Genomic DNA, 17,494 nt, shown 5'->3' on the forward strand with positions numbered 1-17,494 from the left:
AGCACAGCTGAAATGCATTTTTCCTAAGCACCGCGTCTCTGTGGCTTTTAAACTCCAAAAGACGCTAAAACAAAAATGGGTCCACCCCAAGGATGGGGTCCCCCGGTGTAGTAACCTCGTTTCTTCGAACATCGACGTTCATTCAGGAAACCACAGCTGCTAGTTGCACTCACCACACGTTTGTCTTATCTGCCTATTATGTAGCCTTCACTTCCTTTAATAAGAGCAAATTTTCCACTATAAACACAGAGTCTAACAAAAGACTGGAGACTGTTTTGGTCATTTCCCTCAGAGTTTGTATGTTTTGTTGTTTTTCTGGTGATGAGCTTCAAACAGCAGCAGATTGAGACTCAAATAGAACCTAATAAAATCAGTGAAGCTATTCATTGCTCATGTCATCCATCAGGGAGTTACTTGGAGGCTGTAGTTAGTGTGTTATGCAGTTATTGGGTTTTTGTGAGTTATACTAGTGAATGTCACAGGTGCTCCTGCTGTCAGACCTTGTGGTGTTCTCCTCTGTTTTATAGTGGACAGGACCTATTCTTTGGGAGTTGCATGAATACTTTGTGTGCCTTCTTATTTGATGCAACACACCTGATTGTTCTGTAAATAGTTTGAAATGATTGTGCAAAAAACTCTGAGGCCTTTGCTGCATTTTGGGGTAAATAGCAACATTTTACTTTGTTGTTTGCATCATTTTTAAAAATGTATCATTTCTATTTGCATTTCAAGTTATGAAAGGTATTGATTAAACATGTTTATGTTTTAACTGTTTTCCACTCGGAGTATACAAGAGGTTGAAGATACTATTACATATGGAGAGAACTCCACACCGGGTGTAGGCTTGCATGACTAAGAAACTATTTGAGGCAATTTTGTGGAGTTTGAGGTTGGACTCGGCTGCACATGTGGGACTCTGTGGGAACTGAAATCAGCCCGTCATCGATGCAGAAGTGTCTCTCGACAAAGTGTCTTGTGTCTGCTCCAAAGTTTGTCTCGCCTTCCCAGGTGGCTTGTCATAGGTAATAGATGGTTACTACTGGTGACGGGCTATTATCAAAAGTATGCACCCGGGCGTGGTCTTCCTGCACTTTGTCACATGAGTAGAAGTAATCAACAACTTTCTATTCGTTTTTATTCTTATGAGCACGAGAGAGAGAGAGAGGGGGGGCAGGTACACAGTCACTAAAGATAAATAGCACAGCATTTAGTTGAATAGACGTTAAAAGAGAAGGTGTTTCAACAGCTGTTGTCTACACCCTTGACACAGGAGAACAGAAGACTTCACCACCAGGACCTCCCCACCAACTGGGTGTCACCAACTTTCTCACAACACCTAACTGTGACCTACACAGATAACCAGTGTGCAGCTTTGAAATATAACATCCAGAGTCTATGTGACAAATGGCTAAACAAGTGCCATCATAGCAGGGTGAAGAGTGAACATGGTAACATAGAAGATGCTCTCCCAGGCCTATTACTGCCTTCTGGTCATAATGTCCACTCTCTTTCAGTGACCTCTCACCTTTAATATCCTATGACCTTCATTGACCTCTGGCCTTCATTGACCTCTGACCTCCTGTTGCAGGTGTGTGTGTGCTGCTGCTGTTTGCACTGACTGTTTGTACAGGTGAGTAGATGAAGTGCACCATGGTCCAGGACAAACACTGAGTGTAAACACTGATAGAAACTGTCCGTCTGTCCTCCAGTCTCTCTGAGCGTCAGTCCAAACCTTCAGCAGTTCTTCACAGCAGCCTCAGTGTCTCTGACATGTGACGGTCAGCTGGGCTCTGATGGATGGACGGTGAAGAGGGACACAGGAAGTGGGACTGAGTCATGTGGAGCAAGGGGGCGGGGCTTCGGGAGGTTCAATGGTTCATCCTGTTTGTTTGATGAGTTCAAGCCAATCAGTGGAGTTTACTGGTGTGAAGGTGAAGCTGGAGAGAAGAGTGAAGAAGTCAACATCACTGTATCAGGTAATGAAGTCATTCATTTCATCAGACTAACAGCAGACTGTTATACCACCTCTACATCACTCTGTGGGTCTTTTCTTCCTGGAGATCCCTGCACTTCCTGTGAGGACAGGAAGTCATGTCACTCTACGCTGTAAGAAGAAAACTGGTGGCACAGCTGCAGCTTATTTCTACTGTAATGGACGTCTTGTTAGACCTAAATCAGAGAAACTCATCACCATTAACGTGCAGCAGTCTGATGAAGGTCTCTACTGGTGTGCTACTGATGAGTTTGGATCATCTCCTCAGAGCTTTCTGAGGGTCAGAGGTCAGATCACTGACATCACTTCCTGTTTAAAGCCAATCTGCTGAGCTGATGATAAACTGACTGAACCAGCTTCCTCATCTCTCCTGCAGGTCCTTCAACCACAGCCTTGTTTACAACAACAAAAGAAGAAACAACAACCATAACGTCACTCACAAACACTCATATCTCCTTTTCTTCTACCCTTCTTTCTCCTCCCCCTTCTCCCTCTCCCCCCTCCTCCCTCATATTCCCAATTGTAGCTGCTATAGGTTCCCTGGTGCTATTGGTTCTGGTTCTGTTTGTACTTCATCTTCTGTGGAAGAAGCGCACAGGTATGGCGTCTGTCTCAAATTTTCATCCAAAGTCATCATCTTGGACACATCAAGACAGCCTCCATCAGCGTTTCTATTTTTAGAACACTTAGAAAGTAGATTCAGACTAAAACTCCACAGACACAAATACTAGTATTCTTTCAGATCACTTCATCTTTGCAGGGAGATACCAGTCAGCTCCAGTAAATGATGTCACCTATGCTGAGGTCACCAGTAGAGCCTGGACCAATAAGACTCCAGCCAGCGAACCTGAAGTACTTTACTCCAGTCTGAGGACAAACACTGCAGGTACACATTCACCTGTGTTCTAGCGAGGGACATCAATGAGAGATAAACCCAAAAGTAGTTTTCATTGGGCTTGTAAAATGTGGTCAATGAAACAATGAGAATCTTCTTCTCACACTTATCAAACTAGTGTTTTGAAAGTGGGACCTGAATGCAGGTGCATTTCACTTTTTAGGTTCCTGTTTCCTCAGTAAAACCTGTCACTGGTTTCATAATTAAAGCTGTACTGTGGTTTCGTTGGTCAGTTCAGTGTTTATAACATGAGGCAGTCAGCAGAGAGAGACGTGGCACTGAGACAGGAAATCCTGCAGCTTAAACAGATATGATCGGTGTTTGATGGGAGTCAATTCAGGTTTGTGTGAATGACACAGTGTAACAGGAGCTGTCGGCCTGAACTGAAGATTAAAAATAATCTGAGCGGATTTGGTTTGTTTTTAATCCAGATGTATCTTTTCAAAAATAAAGAGAAGCTAGTTCAGTGACCACATTATTTCTTTTATTGCCATGTAAATCTGAGGGTTATACACAGTAGTAGCAGTAATCAGATGTAAAAGCACATAAATAGTGAAGTCACCTGAGTCAGTAGTTCATATTTCCCGGAGTCGAGCGTTCATTCACCCACATCAAAACAGGTGCTGCTGGTGTGGTTAACTGCTGAGAGAAGCTCTCTGTGACGGAGCTTCTTTGTTGAGATCAGTGGGAAATGATCAAAGGTAAAACACATAAACCATGAAGTGTTTTATGTGTTTAAGATCAGTCTAGCAGCTATTTGAATGTTGTGGACTCTGTAGAGATAAACAGTGTCTGAGAGTAGAGAGAGTGCATGTCAGCAGATACCGGTGCTGAGATACAGGACTGAACAAAGGAAGATGTAAAGTTACCACACAGCAAAAGATGTTCTTAACTTTGTTTCTTGTCTTCATCTCTTTGTGTGACTAGTGTTTAAAGTGAAACAAAATGAGCTCTTTTTCAGAGAGAGATTCATGAAGCCCCTCACAACGTCTTCATAAGAATTAAGATTTCTCTGCAGGATTATTATTAAATGAAAACAATATATATTTGAATTCAGTTCAGCAGGCAAACAGGGTTGATGGGAAATCCAAGTTCAGTGAGTTGTAAATAAAACCCGGATATTCAGTCACTCATTGGCATGTTCTTGTCTTGATGATGTCATCCCAAAAACACACATGACCAATGCTGACATCATCACTCAGACCCCTGAGAACACAGGTAGGGAGGCTGCACCTATATGACTCATGTCCCAGTGTTATTACATGCTGAACTATCGGGGCGACTGTGGTTCAGTGGATTGGGAAGCTCCTCTATAAGTGGAAGGTCGCCGGTTTGATCCCTCCTGCTCTCTCTCTGTCCTGGTGGTTGTGTCCTATGGCAAGACACTTCCCCTACCCCCTACTGGTGTTGGCCAGAGGGGCCGATGGTGCGATATGGCAGCCTCGCTTCTGTCAGTCTGCCCCCGGGCAGCTGTGGCTACAACTGTAGCTGCCTCCACCAGTGTGTGAGAGTGACTGTGGAACTGTACTTTGGGTGCCTAGAAAAGTGTTATATAAATGCAATCCATCATTAACTTTTTTCTCTTTAAGCTTCAGTTTAAAAATTAGGTTTAAAGTTTCATACATTTGTTACATACATATACATTTTAATTAGGTTTTAAAGTTGGTAGGACAATAAATGCCTCACCCTTCTAGTGACCTGCACCATGACTGCACACTCAACTGTCCCATTTTTACAGAAGCTAAAGGAACCACAGACACCACAGAAGAAGTGTAAACAGGAAGCTGAGGACAGACCTGCAGACTTCCTGTGGACAGTCTCACTCTGTCAGTCACCGTGGGAACATTTACAGGCAGTCATCAGCTTCCTCCTTTCTTCATTCACTCCCATTCATTCACACAGTGATGTCATTGTGGGAGCAAGTTCCTCCTGAGGAACCAGGATTGACGGGGAACTAAAGAAATCAACCTGCTGCTGGTTTGAGTCTGTGCAGCTTGAACTCTGACAAAGGTCTACTGTGAGGTGAAGAGTCGTCACTTTCAGGAGCTGCTTCCATCATTTCAAACTGATCAATACTCTGAACTTATGAACACTCATGTTTGACACAGAGTGTCCTGTGATGGTCCTCAGTCTTTGACCTAGTTTTTGTGTTTGTTATGGACTATGTGTTTATTTGTTCTCTTGTTTCAATGACCTTTGTTCTGGTTCTATATTGGTGTCTCTTGAGCTCAGGTTCCCTTATTTGTCAGAGTCGTCATTATTTATATTTCTTATTCTCTATTTCTTGTTGTTCATGTTTATTTCCTTCGTGTCCAGTCTGTGCCAGCCTCTTCTCTGTGTTTTGTTATTCTTTCAGTCTCCCCGCTCACGTACCTGCGTTTGTCTGTTTTCTCTGTGTTCTGTCTCATTGTGTTTGTAATCCCATCCCTGTGTTTAGGTCCTCAGTCTCCCTCGTGCCTGTTTTGCTGTGTTCTTCTGTGAGTTCTATGTTTCCTTCGTAGTTTCCTGTTTATATTCTCTAATTTTCTTTTTTTGTTTCTCTTGTATTTTTATGTTTCTTTCTGAGTATCTTCTAACATTAATAACGCTGCCTCTTTTAGCCGACCCCTTTGTTTCCAAGTCCTGCATTTGGGTCTTGCCTCTGCCTGCCACACAGCTGTTCATGACAGGCACAGAAAACGATTTTGAGCCTAGAAGTAATAAATGCATGAACTTGTTTTTCAGCATCACACTGAGACAGGATATTTCTAATTTTAGAGATGTTGCTCAGATGGAAGAAAGCAGTCCTACATATTTGTTTAATATGTGCATTAAAGGACATATCCTGGTTAAAAATGACTGGTTTCATCTCAAAGCTGGCCAGTTGGACAGGAAACAAAACAAGATGTTATTTACATATGAGCATCACACTTTACCTGAAATACACAAAGAATCTTTCTAATAATAGAAAACAGTTTCAAACCTGCAGGATTAAAGTGATGAAAGTTTGTGATTTAAATTTGTCTCATAAACGTCCAAAACCTGCTGAAGGTTCAGTTCAGTTAGTATCTGTAACATGACGACTGAACATGAAGGCAGACGACCTGTTTTCATCAAACAGGAAACCACAGCTGCTGTGTTTAGCATCGCTCCTGCTGATTGGGTCTGTTATGTAGACGATGTTTCCTCTATTAAGAACTAATTTTCCACTGTGTGGACAGAGTCGATAATCGTCCTTGTCTCTCAGAGTTTCATTGTTTGGTTTTCAGTCTAAATGTTGCCATCAGTCACTGTCAGTTTGGGCACCGAACCTTAAACACGCATGTCAAAAACAAATCTACATTAGTAATGCATAAACAGCAAACCAGCAGGATCTCTCTGTGCACTGTGAACGCTGACTGAGGCTCATGTGATGCAGTGGGTTGTCTTCTAAATGTGTCTTCTTGTCTGCATGCTGAAGTATTCTTAGGCAAGATACTGAACCCCAAATTTCTTCTGACGCCTCCATCCAAACGTGAGTGTTTGATAAAGGTGCTTAGAAAGCAGTGTGTGAATAGCTGAGTCTTGAGTGCTCAGCTGGATTAGAGCAGTAGCAGCAGTTCGTTTACACAGACAACCAGTTTACATGTATAAATGATAATCAGTGAACTGCCATCACTCGTGGTTGAAGCATTTCTTATGTAGAGCCGGAAAATAAACCACAAGCTTGAACACTATTTTTACTGACCTTTATCTATGTAGCCTTCCTGTATTGAGCTTGGCAAGGACTAAATGTCATCTTTTCATTTCCAGTCAATTTTATTCATATAGCGACCAATCACAATAACAGTTACCTTTATATTGTAAGGTAGACCCTACAGAGAAAAACCGAACAATCATATGATCATCTGACCAGACCATATTTCACTGGCTTCTCTAAATGTTCAGCAAACTTTAAAAGCTCTTTTTCTTCAGCAATGGCACCATGGATGGTGACCTACATGCCATGCCTTCTTGAAACAATTGTACCTGCTGATTCCAGGTTTTTCTGTAGCACCTTGGCTCTTCAACGACTCTTCTGATCATTATTATATATGGTGAAATGATGTTCTTTCCACCTCTGCATTAAGAACCCAACAGTGCTCACTAGAACCTCCAGTAGTTTAGAACCAATACCTTCAGTATGTTTTGCAACAATACGGTTGTGAAGGTTTTGAGACAGCTCACTGGTTTACCCATCATGAGATGTTTCTTTTGTGACACTTTGGTAATGACACAGATCTTTATAGGTCATCAGTTGGGACTGAACCTGCTAATATTAATTTGTAATAACTGTCAGGATGGCTTTCAATTATTGATAAATTTCATTTGCCATGAATCATGATTTCCTATGTCTCATTGCACCTTCCTTTTGTTTTTCTCTGTTATTTCTCATTATTACACGTTAACCCCTGACCTGAACTTTCAAAGGTGAGTGATAAAACATTAATTGAATTACAATATTATCCAAAGAACAGAAGTAAATACAAAATGCAGTTTCTAAATAAATGTGTTTATCATTAAGGGGAAAAAACCCAAACCTAGATGAACATGTCAGAAAAAGCTATTGCCCCCTGAATTTAATAAATAACTGCAACCAAGCATTTGTAACAACCTGCAATAAATCTTTAACAGCACTGTGGAGGATTTTCAGCCCACTCACTGTTGCAGAATTGTTGTAATTTAGCCACATTGCTGGGTTTTCAAGCATGAACCACGTTTTTAAGGTCATGTCACAGCATATAAATCAGATTCAGGTAAGAACTTTGACTTATTTGGGTGTTTTGCATAATTTTCCGGCTGCAGAAACCAAGTGCGCTTCAGGTCAGATGAGAACGGATGGCCAGATAGTCTCCTAAAGAATTGTTTCTTTAAGAGGGCCGAATTCATGGTTCCATTTAGGGAGGCAAGTCTTGCAGGTCCCGAGGCAGCAAAACAGCCTCAGACTATCAGACTATCACCACCATATTTTACTGTTTGTATGAGCTTCCTTTTCTGAAATGCAGTGTGTAATGACACACACTCATCAGTCCAGGGTTTTTTTTCCCCAAAAGTCTTGGAACTCTGCCACGCAGGCTGGTGTGCTCCAGTCCCTTTCTTAAAGTGTAGTCATGAGAAAGGGACTTTAATTTTAACTTGAACTAAAAGCTGATCCTAAACTAAGCACAGATCAAACTGATTGATCAGCCATCAGAGGAGTCGGATCAATGGAGCTGCTTCTGTTCCTGATGTCCCCTGTTTGATCCTGGACCTGAACTCTCCCTGCAGAGACAAGACAGTCAGACAGGGACAGACAACAAGAGACAAACTTATATTTTCATACTGACCTTTGACCTTTAATAGCACCGTGGTCTCTCTTGAAACGCTTCTTTCTTTGCTGCAGACATTACAGATGTATTCTCCACTGTCTCTCTCTGTGGGCTGTTTCAGGGTCAGACTGAGGTCTCCAGTTTTCAGCAGGTCTTCATTCATCTCCGTTCGGTCTCTGTAATCCTGGTGCTGTTTGTGAGGCTGGTCAGAGCCGTTCTCATACACGTGGACCTTCCTGTATGGTTCATAGCGTCTCCACTCCACTTTAGCATCTTCAGGCAGGTTTTGTGTGGTTTTGAAGGGCAGCTGGACAGACTCCGCCCCCTCCTCCACCTCCACCACACAGTCTGAGAGGACAACAAACACAACATGAGCTGTACAGACAGCAGTGAATCTAGAAAACACCTTATTAAGCTTCTTTATGCTGCAGTCTGATATTTACATTTAATTATTGTTATTTTATAAACAAATACACTGTAAGAAATATTTCATAGGTATTTGCACTGACTCATCACTCTCAGCAGAACTGTTTTCTTTCTCTTGATCCCTTTCCCCTCAACTCTGCAGATGTACTTTCCAGTGTCTCTGTCTGTGGGGAGTTTCAGGGTCAGACTGAGGTCTCCAGTTTTCAGTGAGTCGTCTCTCATTTCGTTTCGCTCTCTGTAAAACTGGTCTCGTGCGTCAGGCTGGTCAGAGCCGGCGTGATATTTGTGAACAGTCATCGGTGGTTCAGGTTCATAGCGCCACCACTCCACTTCAGCATCTGCAGGCAGGTTTTCTGTGGTTGTGAAGGGCAGCTGGACAGACTCCGCCCCCTCCTCCACCTCCACCTGACAGACTGAGAGGACAACGAACACAACATGACACAGCAGCAGTTTTATTCAATGATTCCAAAGAGAGCTTTAATATTCAATTTTAAGCTCAAACTATGATGTTTGTCTTTGCTTGTGTTGATTTCCTAAAGATGAAATATACTACACTCATTTAATTCAGGATTAATGTATTTTATTGGTTGTTCTTCATTTCTTTTGAATTGTTGCCTTCAGTCCACTTTAGTAGGATTTGAGTGGGACTGCTCACAAAGAAAGAACGAGTCTCTAATTTTTTATGGTAGTTTGACTTTAATAAAGGGAGACAAATTATCACCTCGCCTCTGTCGGTGCGCCCCAGGGTGGCTGTGGCTACACTGTAGCTGCCATCACCAGTGTGTGACTGTGTGTGTGAATGGGTGACTGAATGTAGTGTAAAGCGCTTTGGGGTCCTTAGAGACTGAGTAAAGCGCTATATAAATACAGGCCATTTACCATTTATTAACAAAAAATCCAAAAAAGAAAGATTACATAAAAAGTGTAAATTCATCTGTATATCATTGAGTGAAACACATATTTGGACCCTTAAACTTACCCAAAACTACAATCTGTGTGTTCATGTAACACACAGATTGTGATCAATCAAATCAATGAAGTACAGATACTCCTGATCTCAACTCATTTTGTGTATAAATCTATTGTATTGTATCAGTACAATCTATTTTGGTAACTAGTTACAAGAAAGTGGAGCATATAATGACAAGATGACACTTTATTGGATCTTACACCAGTTTACCCAGAGCACTCCGCTCTCGCTCTGCAGGCCTACTTGTTGTTCCTAGAGTATTTAAAAGTAGAATGGGAGGCAGAGCCTTCAGTTTTCAGGCCCCTCTTCTGTGGAACCAGCTTCCAGTTTGGATTCAGGAGACAGACACTATCTCTACTTACAAGATTAGGCTTCAAACTTTCCTTTTTGCTAAAGCATATAGTTAGGGCTGGACCAGGTGACCCTGAATCCTCCCTTAGTTATGCTATGTCGATTCATGGTTTTCTACAGTTTTTGATCTACTGCAGAATATTTTTAAGGTTATCTGCTATAAAACGCCAGACCAGGAAAATCTCCTTCATGTTTTTCTGTGTTTTATCCTCAGTTACTTTCACACAAAGACATCTGCTGTGATGCTCACAATTGTGATGAAGTCTCACATGTATCAGTGCTGATAAATGATCAGAATTATAATATTTCTGACTGTCTGAGGCTAAATTGAATCAAATCGGGACTTCGTGAATCAGAATCAAAGGGATTATAGAAATCAGCGATGATACCCAGCCCTAGTGAGCAGCCTGGGCCTGACAGAGTGGATGTAGGTGTGGGTAATAAGGAAAGATGAAAAGAACTACTGATAACTTTTTTGTTAAGTTAAAGTCTGATCCGTCTGAAATTCATAGCCAGCTCTGACACGGAGCCATCGATCTCTGAATGCTGTAAAAGCAGCAGTGTATCCAGGAAACACATTATACGTGATAAATGCACTGCCCGAGTGTCCCCTCTCCCCACTGCCTTTCAGCAGCATGCAACAGCAAACAGGTCGTCAGAGGAGCCGAGATGATGATTGTGTTGATTGTGATTGCGATGATGTGTTAATACACTAATACACCTCTCTGAATGTAATAATTAGTCATTAATAACCTCTGCCTCTCTACCACAGCATGTCTGTTTATCAGCCATCGTTTTGTTGGAATGGGTCAGAAATGGCCGCCCCAGTCCTGGTTCTGACGGAGGTTTCTTCATGTTAAAAGGGATTTTTTCCTCCCACTATCACCAAAGCACTTACCCATAGTGGGCTCATATGATTGTTGGGTTTTTCTCTGTTTTCTCTGTATTATTGAAGGAACTACCTTATAATATAAAGTGCCTTGACGCAGTTGTTGTTGTGATTTGGTGCTGTATAAATAACTGACTTAAATTCATTTCTGACCTTTGACTCGAAGCCTCACTTCTCTCTTCAGCAGGATGTTTCCCTCGCTGCTGTAGGCGGTGCAGGTGTAGACTTCGTTGTCTCTGTCTGTGGGGTATCTCAGGGTCAGACTGAGGTCTCCAGTTTTCAGCAGGTCTTCATTCATCTTCGTTCGGTCTCTGTAAAAGTGGTCTTGTTCTTCAGGCTGGTCAGAGCCGTTCTCAGACACGTGGACCTTTGTGGTCCGGATGTAAATGCAGGTCCACTCCACTTTACTGCCTTTAAGCAGGTGAAGTTTGGTTTTGCAGGGCAGCTGTACAGACTCGACCCCCTGCTCCACCTCCACCAGGGGGACTGAAAGGAGAAAAAATACCACAATGAGCTGAACACAGCATCATCAGCACTGAGAACATTTTGTTTGGATGAAGTGAAACATCTGCACTGAAAACATGTTTGACTGGCTGCAGCCTGGGATTTGTCCTGTTGCTCCACTGTGCCGACACTGTGTTATCTTTGGTGTCCTTGTCACGGTCCTGGGTCTCCTGACCCAGCGTTTTTAGTTCTTTGTGATTTTTCGTATTATTGTACTTGTGTGTGATTTATTCTATGGCTTCTAGTTTTGATCCCTTGCCCTTCATGTCTCCCTGTGTGCCCCTCTGTGTATCCGTGAGCCCTCGTCTCTCCTTATGTTTTATTCCATGCTTCCCCTGCCCATTATGTCTAAGTTCTCCCCGTGCTCTCTCTTCCCCCTGTGTGCCCTCTATGTATTTATGAGCCCTCGTCCCCTTTCGTGTTTATTCCGTGTCTCCCCTGCCCGTTACGTTGGTGTTCTACTCGTGCTCTCTCTCCTCCTGTACTTCCTGTTTCACCTCTCCCGTCAGTGTTCAGTTCACCCCGCCCTGTCTCGTTATGATTATCAGTGTCACCTGTGTTCCCCGTGTGTTCCCACTTCCCTCGTTAACCCTCTGTGTATTTCTGTCTGCGTCTCCCTCTGTTCAGTGTGACGTCGTCCCTCTTGCTGTGTGGATCTCCCTGTGTGTCTCTCTGTGAGTTCTTAGTTTGTGGTTCCCAGTTTGGTTTAGTTTATATGTTTGTTCTGCCAGCAAATAAAGCTGAGTTTTGAGTTCATTCCCTCGTGCCTGTGAGTCCTGCATTTTGGGTCCTACTCCTGCCTGCCACACAGCCGAGCCTTGACAGTACGACGTCACCAGACATGGACCCAGCAGGCTCCTCCCGGGAAAGCGATTTGGCCCGCATCTTCGGCCTGTGGGAGCGAGTTTCCCACGCCTCGGACATTAAAGCCGTGTCCATTGGGATAAACGCCATCGAGGCTATTCTCAAAGGGAATCCCCATCTCCACGAGCTCTCAGGATTTTCGGGCCTACTGTCCAATCTGCAGAAAGCCAAGGAGACAGTACAAATTCGCGAGCTCGTCATACCGCAACAGCGACCGCCACAATCGGGAAACGTTTCCACGCTGCTGCCACTGGACTCCTCTCCATCCACCCTCCACTCTGACTGTCACTCACCCGCTGCTTTTCTCGCAGCAATGTGGTCGGAGGATGAGGAGCCGGCCGCGATCTCTCCGTCGTTGCCGGTTTCCTCCATCACCGCACCTCCGGCTTCCCGAAGAAAACGGCATTCACGCCGCCGACGCGCCACCCCACAGCCGGACATTCGGCCTTCTAATTCACCTGCTGTGGTGAGTGAGAACTCTGTGTCTTTTCCAGACATTATGACTGTTCATTCAGGGGCTGTGTTTTGTGTGGCGGGAGTCAATGCGAGCTGCTTATCGCCTGCGCAGCCCTTCACAGCTCCGTTAGCTCCCTCGCAGCCCTTCACAGCTCCGTTAGCTCCCTCGCCGCCACCCTCAGTTCAGTTAGCTCCCTCGCCGCCACCCTCAGTTCAGTTAGCTCCCTCGCCGCCACCCTCAGTTCAGTTAGCTCCCTCGCCGCCACCCTCAGTTCAGTTAGCTCCCTCGCCGCCACCCTCAGTTCAGTTAGCTCCCTCGCCGCCACCCTCAGTTCAGTTAGCTCCCTCGCCGCCACCCTCAGTTCAGTCTCCTGTGTCCCCGCTAGCTCAGCCATTAACTCCACCACAAGCTCCATTTTCACCTCTACCATCGCTTCAGTCATCAGTTCGGTCTGCCACTCAGTCGCCCTTAGCTCCATCATCCACACTACCACCTGTTTCTCTTCCACCACAACCGTCACTACACCCAGCCACTCAGGCTGCTACTCAGTCAGTCATTCAACCCAGAGCCCTGCCGTTACCATACCCTGTAGCTGAGCCACTAGCCGTCCGACCCACAGCCACTTCAGCCACTCCTTCACCCGTTACACCTCCACTACAACCATCACTGCAGTCTCCAGTGTCCCCAGTGCAGTCTCCAGTGTCCCCAGTGCAGTCTCCAGTGCAGTCTCCAGTGCAGTCACCCACTCAACCACCAGCACCACAACCATCACTACCTCTAGTTCATTCCCCTGTGAAGTCATTAACTCCACCACCTACTCCACTCTCACCACCACCGTTACTACAGACATCAGTTCAGTCCCCTGTGCAGTCATTTACTTCTCCACCGTTAGCAGCTCAGGTCCCCGTGTGTCCAGCAGCTCAGCTCGCACCTGAACCTTTGGCCCAGTTCCCCGTAGCAGTGCAGTTTTCTAGCCAGCTTAACATTGAGCCCGGGGTCCCAATCCTCTCTGGCTCTACATCGGCTCCTGCTGGAAGCTCGGATGAGCTCATCCAGGACTCCGCGGCTCCCACGCCGCCATCTACCTCGTCCGCTGGGGGTTCCAGTGAGCCCGGCCAGCACCTCCCTGTCTCCGCTGGAGGGTCCGAGGGGCCCGTTCAGCCTCCCGTCTCCGCTGGAGGGTCCGAGGGGCCCGTTCAGCCTCCTGTCTCCGCTGGAGGGTCCGAGGGGCCCGTTCAGCCTCCTGTCTCCGCTGGAGGGCCCGAGGGGCCCGTTCAGCCTCACGCCGCATCAGCTGGAGGGCCCGAGGAGCCCGTTCAGCCTCACGCCGCATCAGCTGGAGGGCCCGAGGAGCCTGTCCAGCCGCCATCTGCGACCGCCTCGTCATCGCCTGGCCCGGCTACATCCGCCTGTGCTGCAGCTCCGCCTGGCCCGGCCTCAGCCTCTGCAGCTCCGCCTGGCCCGGCCTCAGCCTCTGCAGCTCCGCCTGGCCCGGCCTCCGAGTCTTCGTCCTCGCCTGGCCCGGCCTCCTCAGGGCCTTCGTCTGCCGCAGCCTCCTCAGAGCCTTCGTCTGCCGCAGCAGCCTCAGCCTGTGCTTCGCCTGGTCCCGTCTCGACTGGTCCTGTGCCCACCGGGCCTCGGCCAGTACGCCTGACACTGGAGAGCCGCCGCCTGAACTGCACCGTCATCGCCTGAGTGGCCGCCGTCGCCTTCCGCACGGCCGGCCCCCTGAACTGCGCCGTCATCGCCTGAGTGGCCGCCGTCGCCTTCCGCATGGCCGGCCCCCTGAACTGCGCCGTCATCGCCTGAGTGGCCGCCGTCGCCTTCCGCATGGCCGGCCCCCTGAACTGCGCCGTCATCGCCTGAGTGGCCGCCGTCGCCTTCCGCACGGTCGGCCCCCGGACCAGCGCTGTCATCGTCGCCGCCGCCTCCCGCGCGGTCGGCCTCCTGAACTGCTCCGTCGTCTCCTTCACCGCCGCCGTTGCCTTGCGCACGGCCGGCCTCCTGAACTGTTTCCACGTCGCCGCCGTTGCCTTGCGCACGGCCGGCCTCCTGAACTGTTTCCACGTCTCCGCCGTTGCCTTGCGCACGGCCGGCCTCCTGAACTGTTTCCACGTCTCCGCCGTTGCCTTGCGCACGGCCGGCCTCCTGAACTGTTCTGTGTTTGAGTTATTTTCTTGGGCTCCGGTGTTTGCTGTGCTCTTCTTTTGTTTTCTGTTCCGAGCCCTCCGTCCTGGGCCCCCGCCGCCCGCCCTGGGTTGTTTTCTGTTTTGGTTTTGTTTTTCTGTGTTTGGGCTGTCTGGAGCCAGCCCTTGAGGGGGGGGTACTGTCACGGTCCTGGGTCTCCTGACCCAGCGTTTTTAGTTCTTTGTGATTTTTCGTATTATTGTACTTGTGTGTGATTTATTCTATGGCTTCTAGTTTTGATCCCTTGCCCTTCATGTCTCCCTGTGTGCCCCTCTGTGTATCCGTGAGCCCTCGTCTCTCCTTATGTTTTATTCCATGCTTCCCCTGCCCATTATGTCTAAGTTCTCCCCGTGCTCTCTCTTCCCCCTGTGTGCCCTCTATGTATTTATGAGCCCTCGTCCCCTTTCGTGTTTATTCCGTGTCTCCCCTGCCCGTTACGTTGGTGTTCTACTCGTGCTCTCTCTCCTCCTGTACTTCCTGTTTCACCTCTCCCGTCAGTGTTCAGTTCACCCCGCCCTGTCTCGTTATGATTATCAGTGTCACCTGTGTTCCCCGTGTGTTCCCACTTCCCTCGTTAACCCTCTGTGTATTTCTGTCTGCGTCTCCCTCTGTTCAGTGTGACGTCGTCCCTCTTGCTGTGTGGATCTCCCTGTGTGTCTCTCTGTGAGTTCTTAGTTTGTGGTTCCCAGTTTGGTTTAGTTTATATGTTTGTTCTGCCAGCAAATAAAGCTGAGTTTTGAGTTCATTCCCTCGTGCCTGTGAGTCCTGCATTTTGGGTCCTACTCCTGCCTGCCACACAGCCGAGCCTTGACAGTCCTAAATCAATTATGGGAAGAAATTTATCATCGGTGCCATCTGTCTTTATCTTCACTTACTACACCCAAACTGGAAACGTTAATAGACCATAATGGGAGCTTGCCTACTTAATATTTCCTTTGAATTTTCTCTCTACATGCAGATTAATATGAACTTTTGTTAAATAAGCTATTATTCTGGGCTATGCAGGCCCAGACAAAGCGTGCAGCATTTTAATGAGGTTGTTTAATGTGGAATAGAAGAAATAGAAGAAGCTCGTGTGAGTTTCCCACAAAAACATCTGATCCTCAAAATCCTGGTGCTTTCAGGCTGACATTGACTCAAAAACATTATCATTATAATATTTTCATTCTAAATCATTTCATAAATTTCTCTTAAACTCCTCAATTTCTCGGACTTGTGTCACATCTTCAGTTTGAGCTGATAAAAAAGTAATGGTTGAAAAACCTAACTTAATAGATCTTACTGTAGCTCACTCATCAAGTCCTGTTCACCTCAGGGACAGATTATCAGTGTGGTCACCAAGCTCTTCAATTCCTGACTCACATCTTCATCTTCTGTCTACAGCACTCACCTCTGACATAGAGCTTCACTTGTTTCTTCTTTAGGATGTTTTCCCCCCTGTAGACGGTGCAGGTGTAGGTGAGTGCGTCTCTGTTTGTCGGGTATTTCAGAGTCAGGCTGAGGTCCACAGCTATCCGCAGGTTTTTCCTCATCATTGTTCGATTTCTGTAAAACCAGTGCTGTTTTTCAAGGTGGTCAGAACCGTTTTTAAAGACGTGCACTATCCTGTTGGAGCTGTCAGTCCACTCTACAGTTACATCTTCATGTCGGTGACCTGTGGTTATAAAGGGCAGCTGAACAGACTCCACCCCCGAATCCACATCCACCTGTGAGACTGTGAAGTAAGAAAAACAAATAATGATTTGTGCGCGCAGTCTGTCAAAGCCCCCATGTTTGACATGTAAAGTGTGTGAGGGGAGCCTGTTTTGCAAAATGCGCTGGAGGATTCCTTAAGAACATGAAACATGGGGAAACACTGGTTTGTGTTTTATTGAAAGAAAGGAGACAATTAAAACCACCTATTAACATAACTAATAGATTAAGAAGAAGTAAAAACACTACAAGTCAAGTCAAGTAAAATAAATCTGAGGTTTAGGGATGATTCAGATTATTCACAATGCAAACACGTCACACACACAACATACCTTCCTTAAAATAGCTTCTGAAGTGAACTCCAACACCCACGATGACAGCTGCAACTACAGCCAGGACACCCAGAGCCACTGGGACACTGATGGGAACTTATAACACAATGAAAACATGAACATTACATGATGTTAACATAAAATGATTAACACTCTGTGACACTGCATGTGATTTTGAATCTCTTTGCACTGACCTCCACCTTTGACCCGCTGAACCTGCAGTTCCACTCTTGACTGACCCAGTTCTACTCCAAACTTACGGACGGTGCAGGTGTAGCTGCCGCTGTCAGACAGCTGAAGCTTTTTCAGAGTGAGACTGAGGTCTCCGGTTTCCAGAGCGTCAGGATTCATGGATGTTCGGCCGCTGAACTGGTCATTTTGGTTCTGGAGGTCATCGCCTTCTCGTCGACGCAGGTGCACTGTGGAGGGATTGAGGTCATAGCGACTCCACACAGCTGTGGATTCTTTTTCTTCAAAAGTAGGATACTCACAGGGCAGGAGAACAAACTCCACCCCCTCTAGTACCTCCACACCTGAGGCACACTGGGAAACTGAGGACACAGACATAGACAAAGACCTTATTGATCCCACATAAAAATAGAAAAAATAAATAATAAAATGATTCTGT

The 17,494-nt window shown here is 46.1% G+C and overlaps 2 protein-coding genes across 2 annotated transcripts; one reads left to right on the forward strand and one right to left on the reverse strand.

Moving 5' to 3' along the window:
- Positions 1–1,029: 1,029 nt before the first annotated feature.
- Positions 1,030–7,285, forward strand: LOC146578217 (uncharacterized). The gene is made up of 8 exons (XM_085267776.1): positions 1,030–1,062; positions 1,271–1,448; positions 1,589–1,630; positions 1,710–1,988; positions 2,053–2,280; positions 2,370–2,591; positions 2,754–2,879; positions 4,627–7,285. The coding sequence occupies exons 1-8, from the start codon at positions 1,030–1,032 to the stop codon at positions 4,662–4,664; spliced, it is 1,146 nt and encodes a 381-aa protein (XP_085123902.1). The 3' UTR covers positions 4,665–7,285.
- LOC146578218 (uncharacterized) lies at positions 6,634–17,467 on the reverse strand. The gene is made up of 7 exons (XM_085268636.1): positions 17,061–17,467; positions 16,867–16,962; positions 16,233–16,556; positions 10,984–11,316; positions 8,704–9,033; positions 8,213–8,542; positions 6,634–8,147 (listed from the first exon to the last, which is right to left on the reverse strand). The coding sequence occupies exons 1-7, from the start codon at positions 17,431–17,433 to the stop codon at positions 8,056–8,058; spliced, it is 1,878 nt and encodes a 625-aa protein (XP_085124762.1). The 5' UTR covers positions 17,434–17,467; the 3' UTR covers positions 6,634–8,055.
- Positions 17,468–17,494: the final 27 nt, after the last annotated feature.

The sequence above is a fragment of the Mchenga conophoros genome, linkage group LG3 (genome assembly GCF_057382185.1).
Source record: "Mchenga conophoros isolate Kocher_MC1m ecotype Shallow Benthic linkage group LG3, M_conophoros_male_GT1.1, whole genome shotgun sequence".
NCBI lineage: Eukaryota > Metazoa > Chordata > Actinopteri > Cichliformes > Cichlidae > Mchenga > Mchenga conophoros.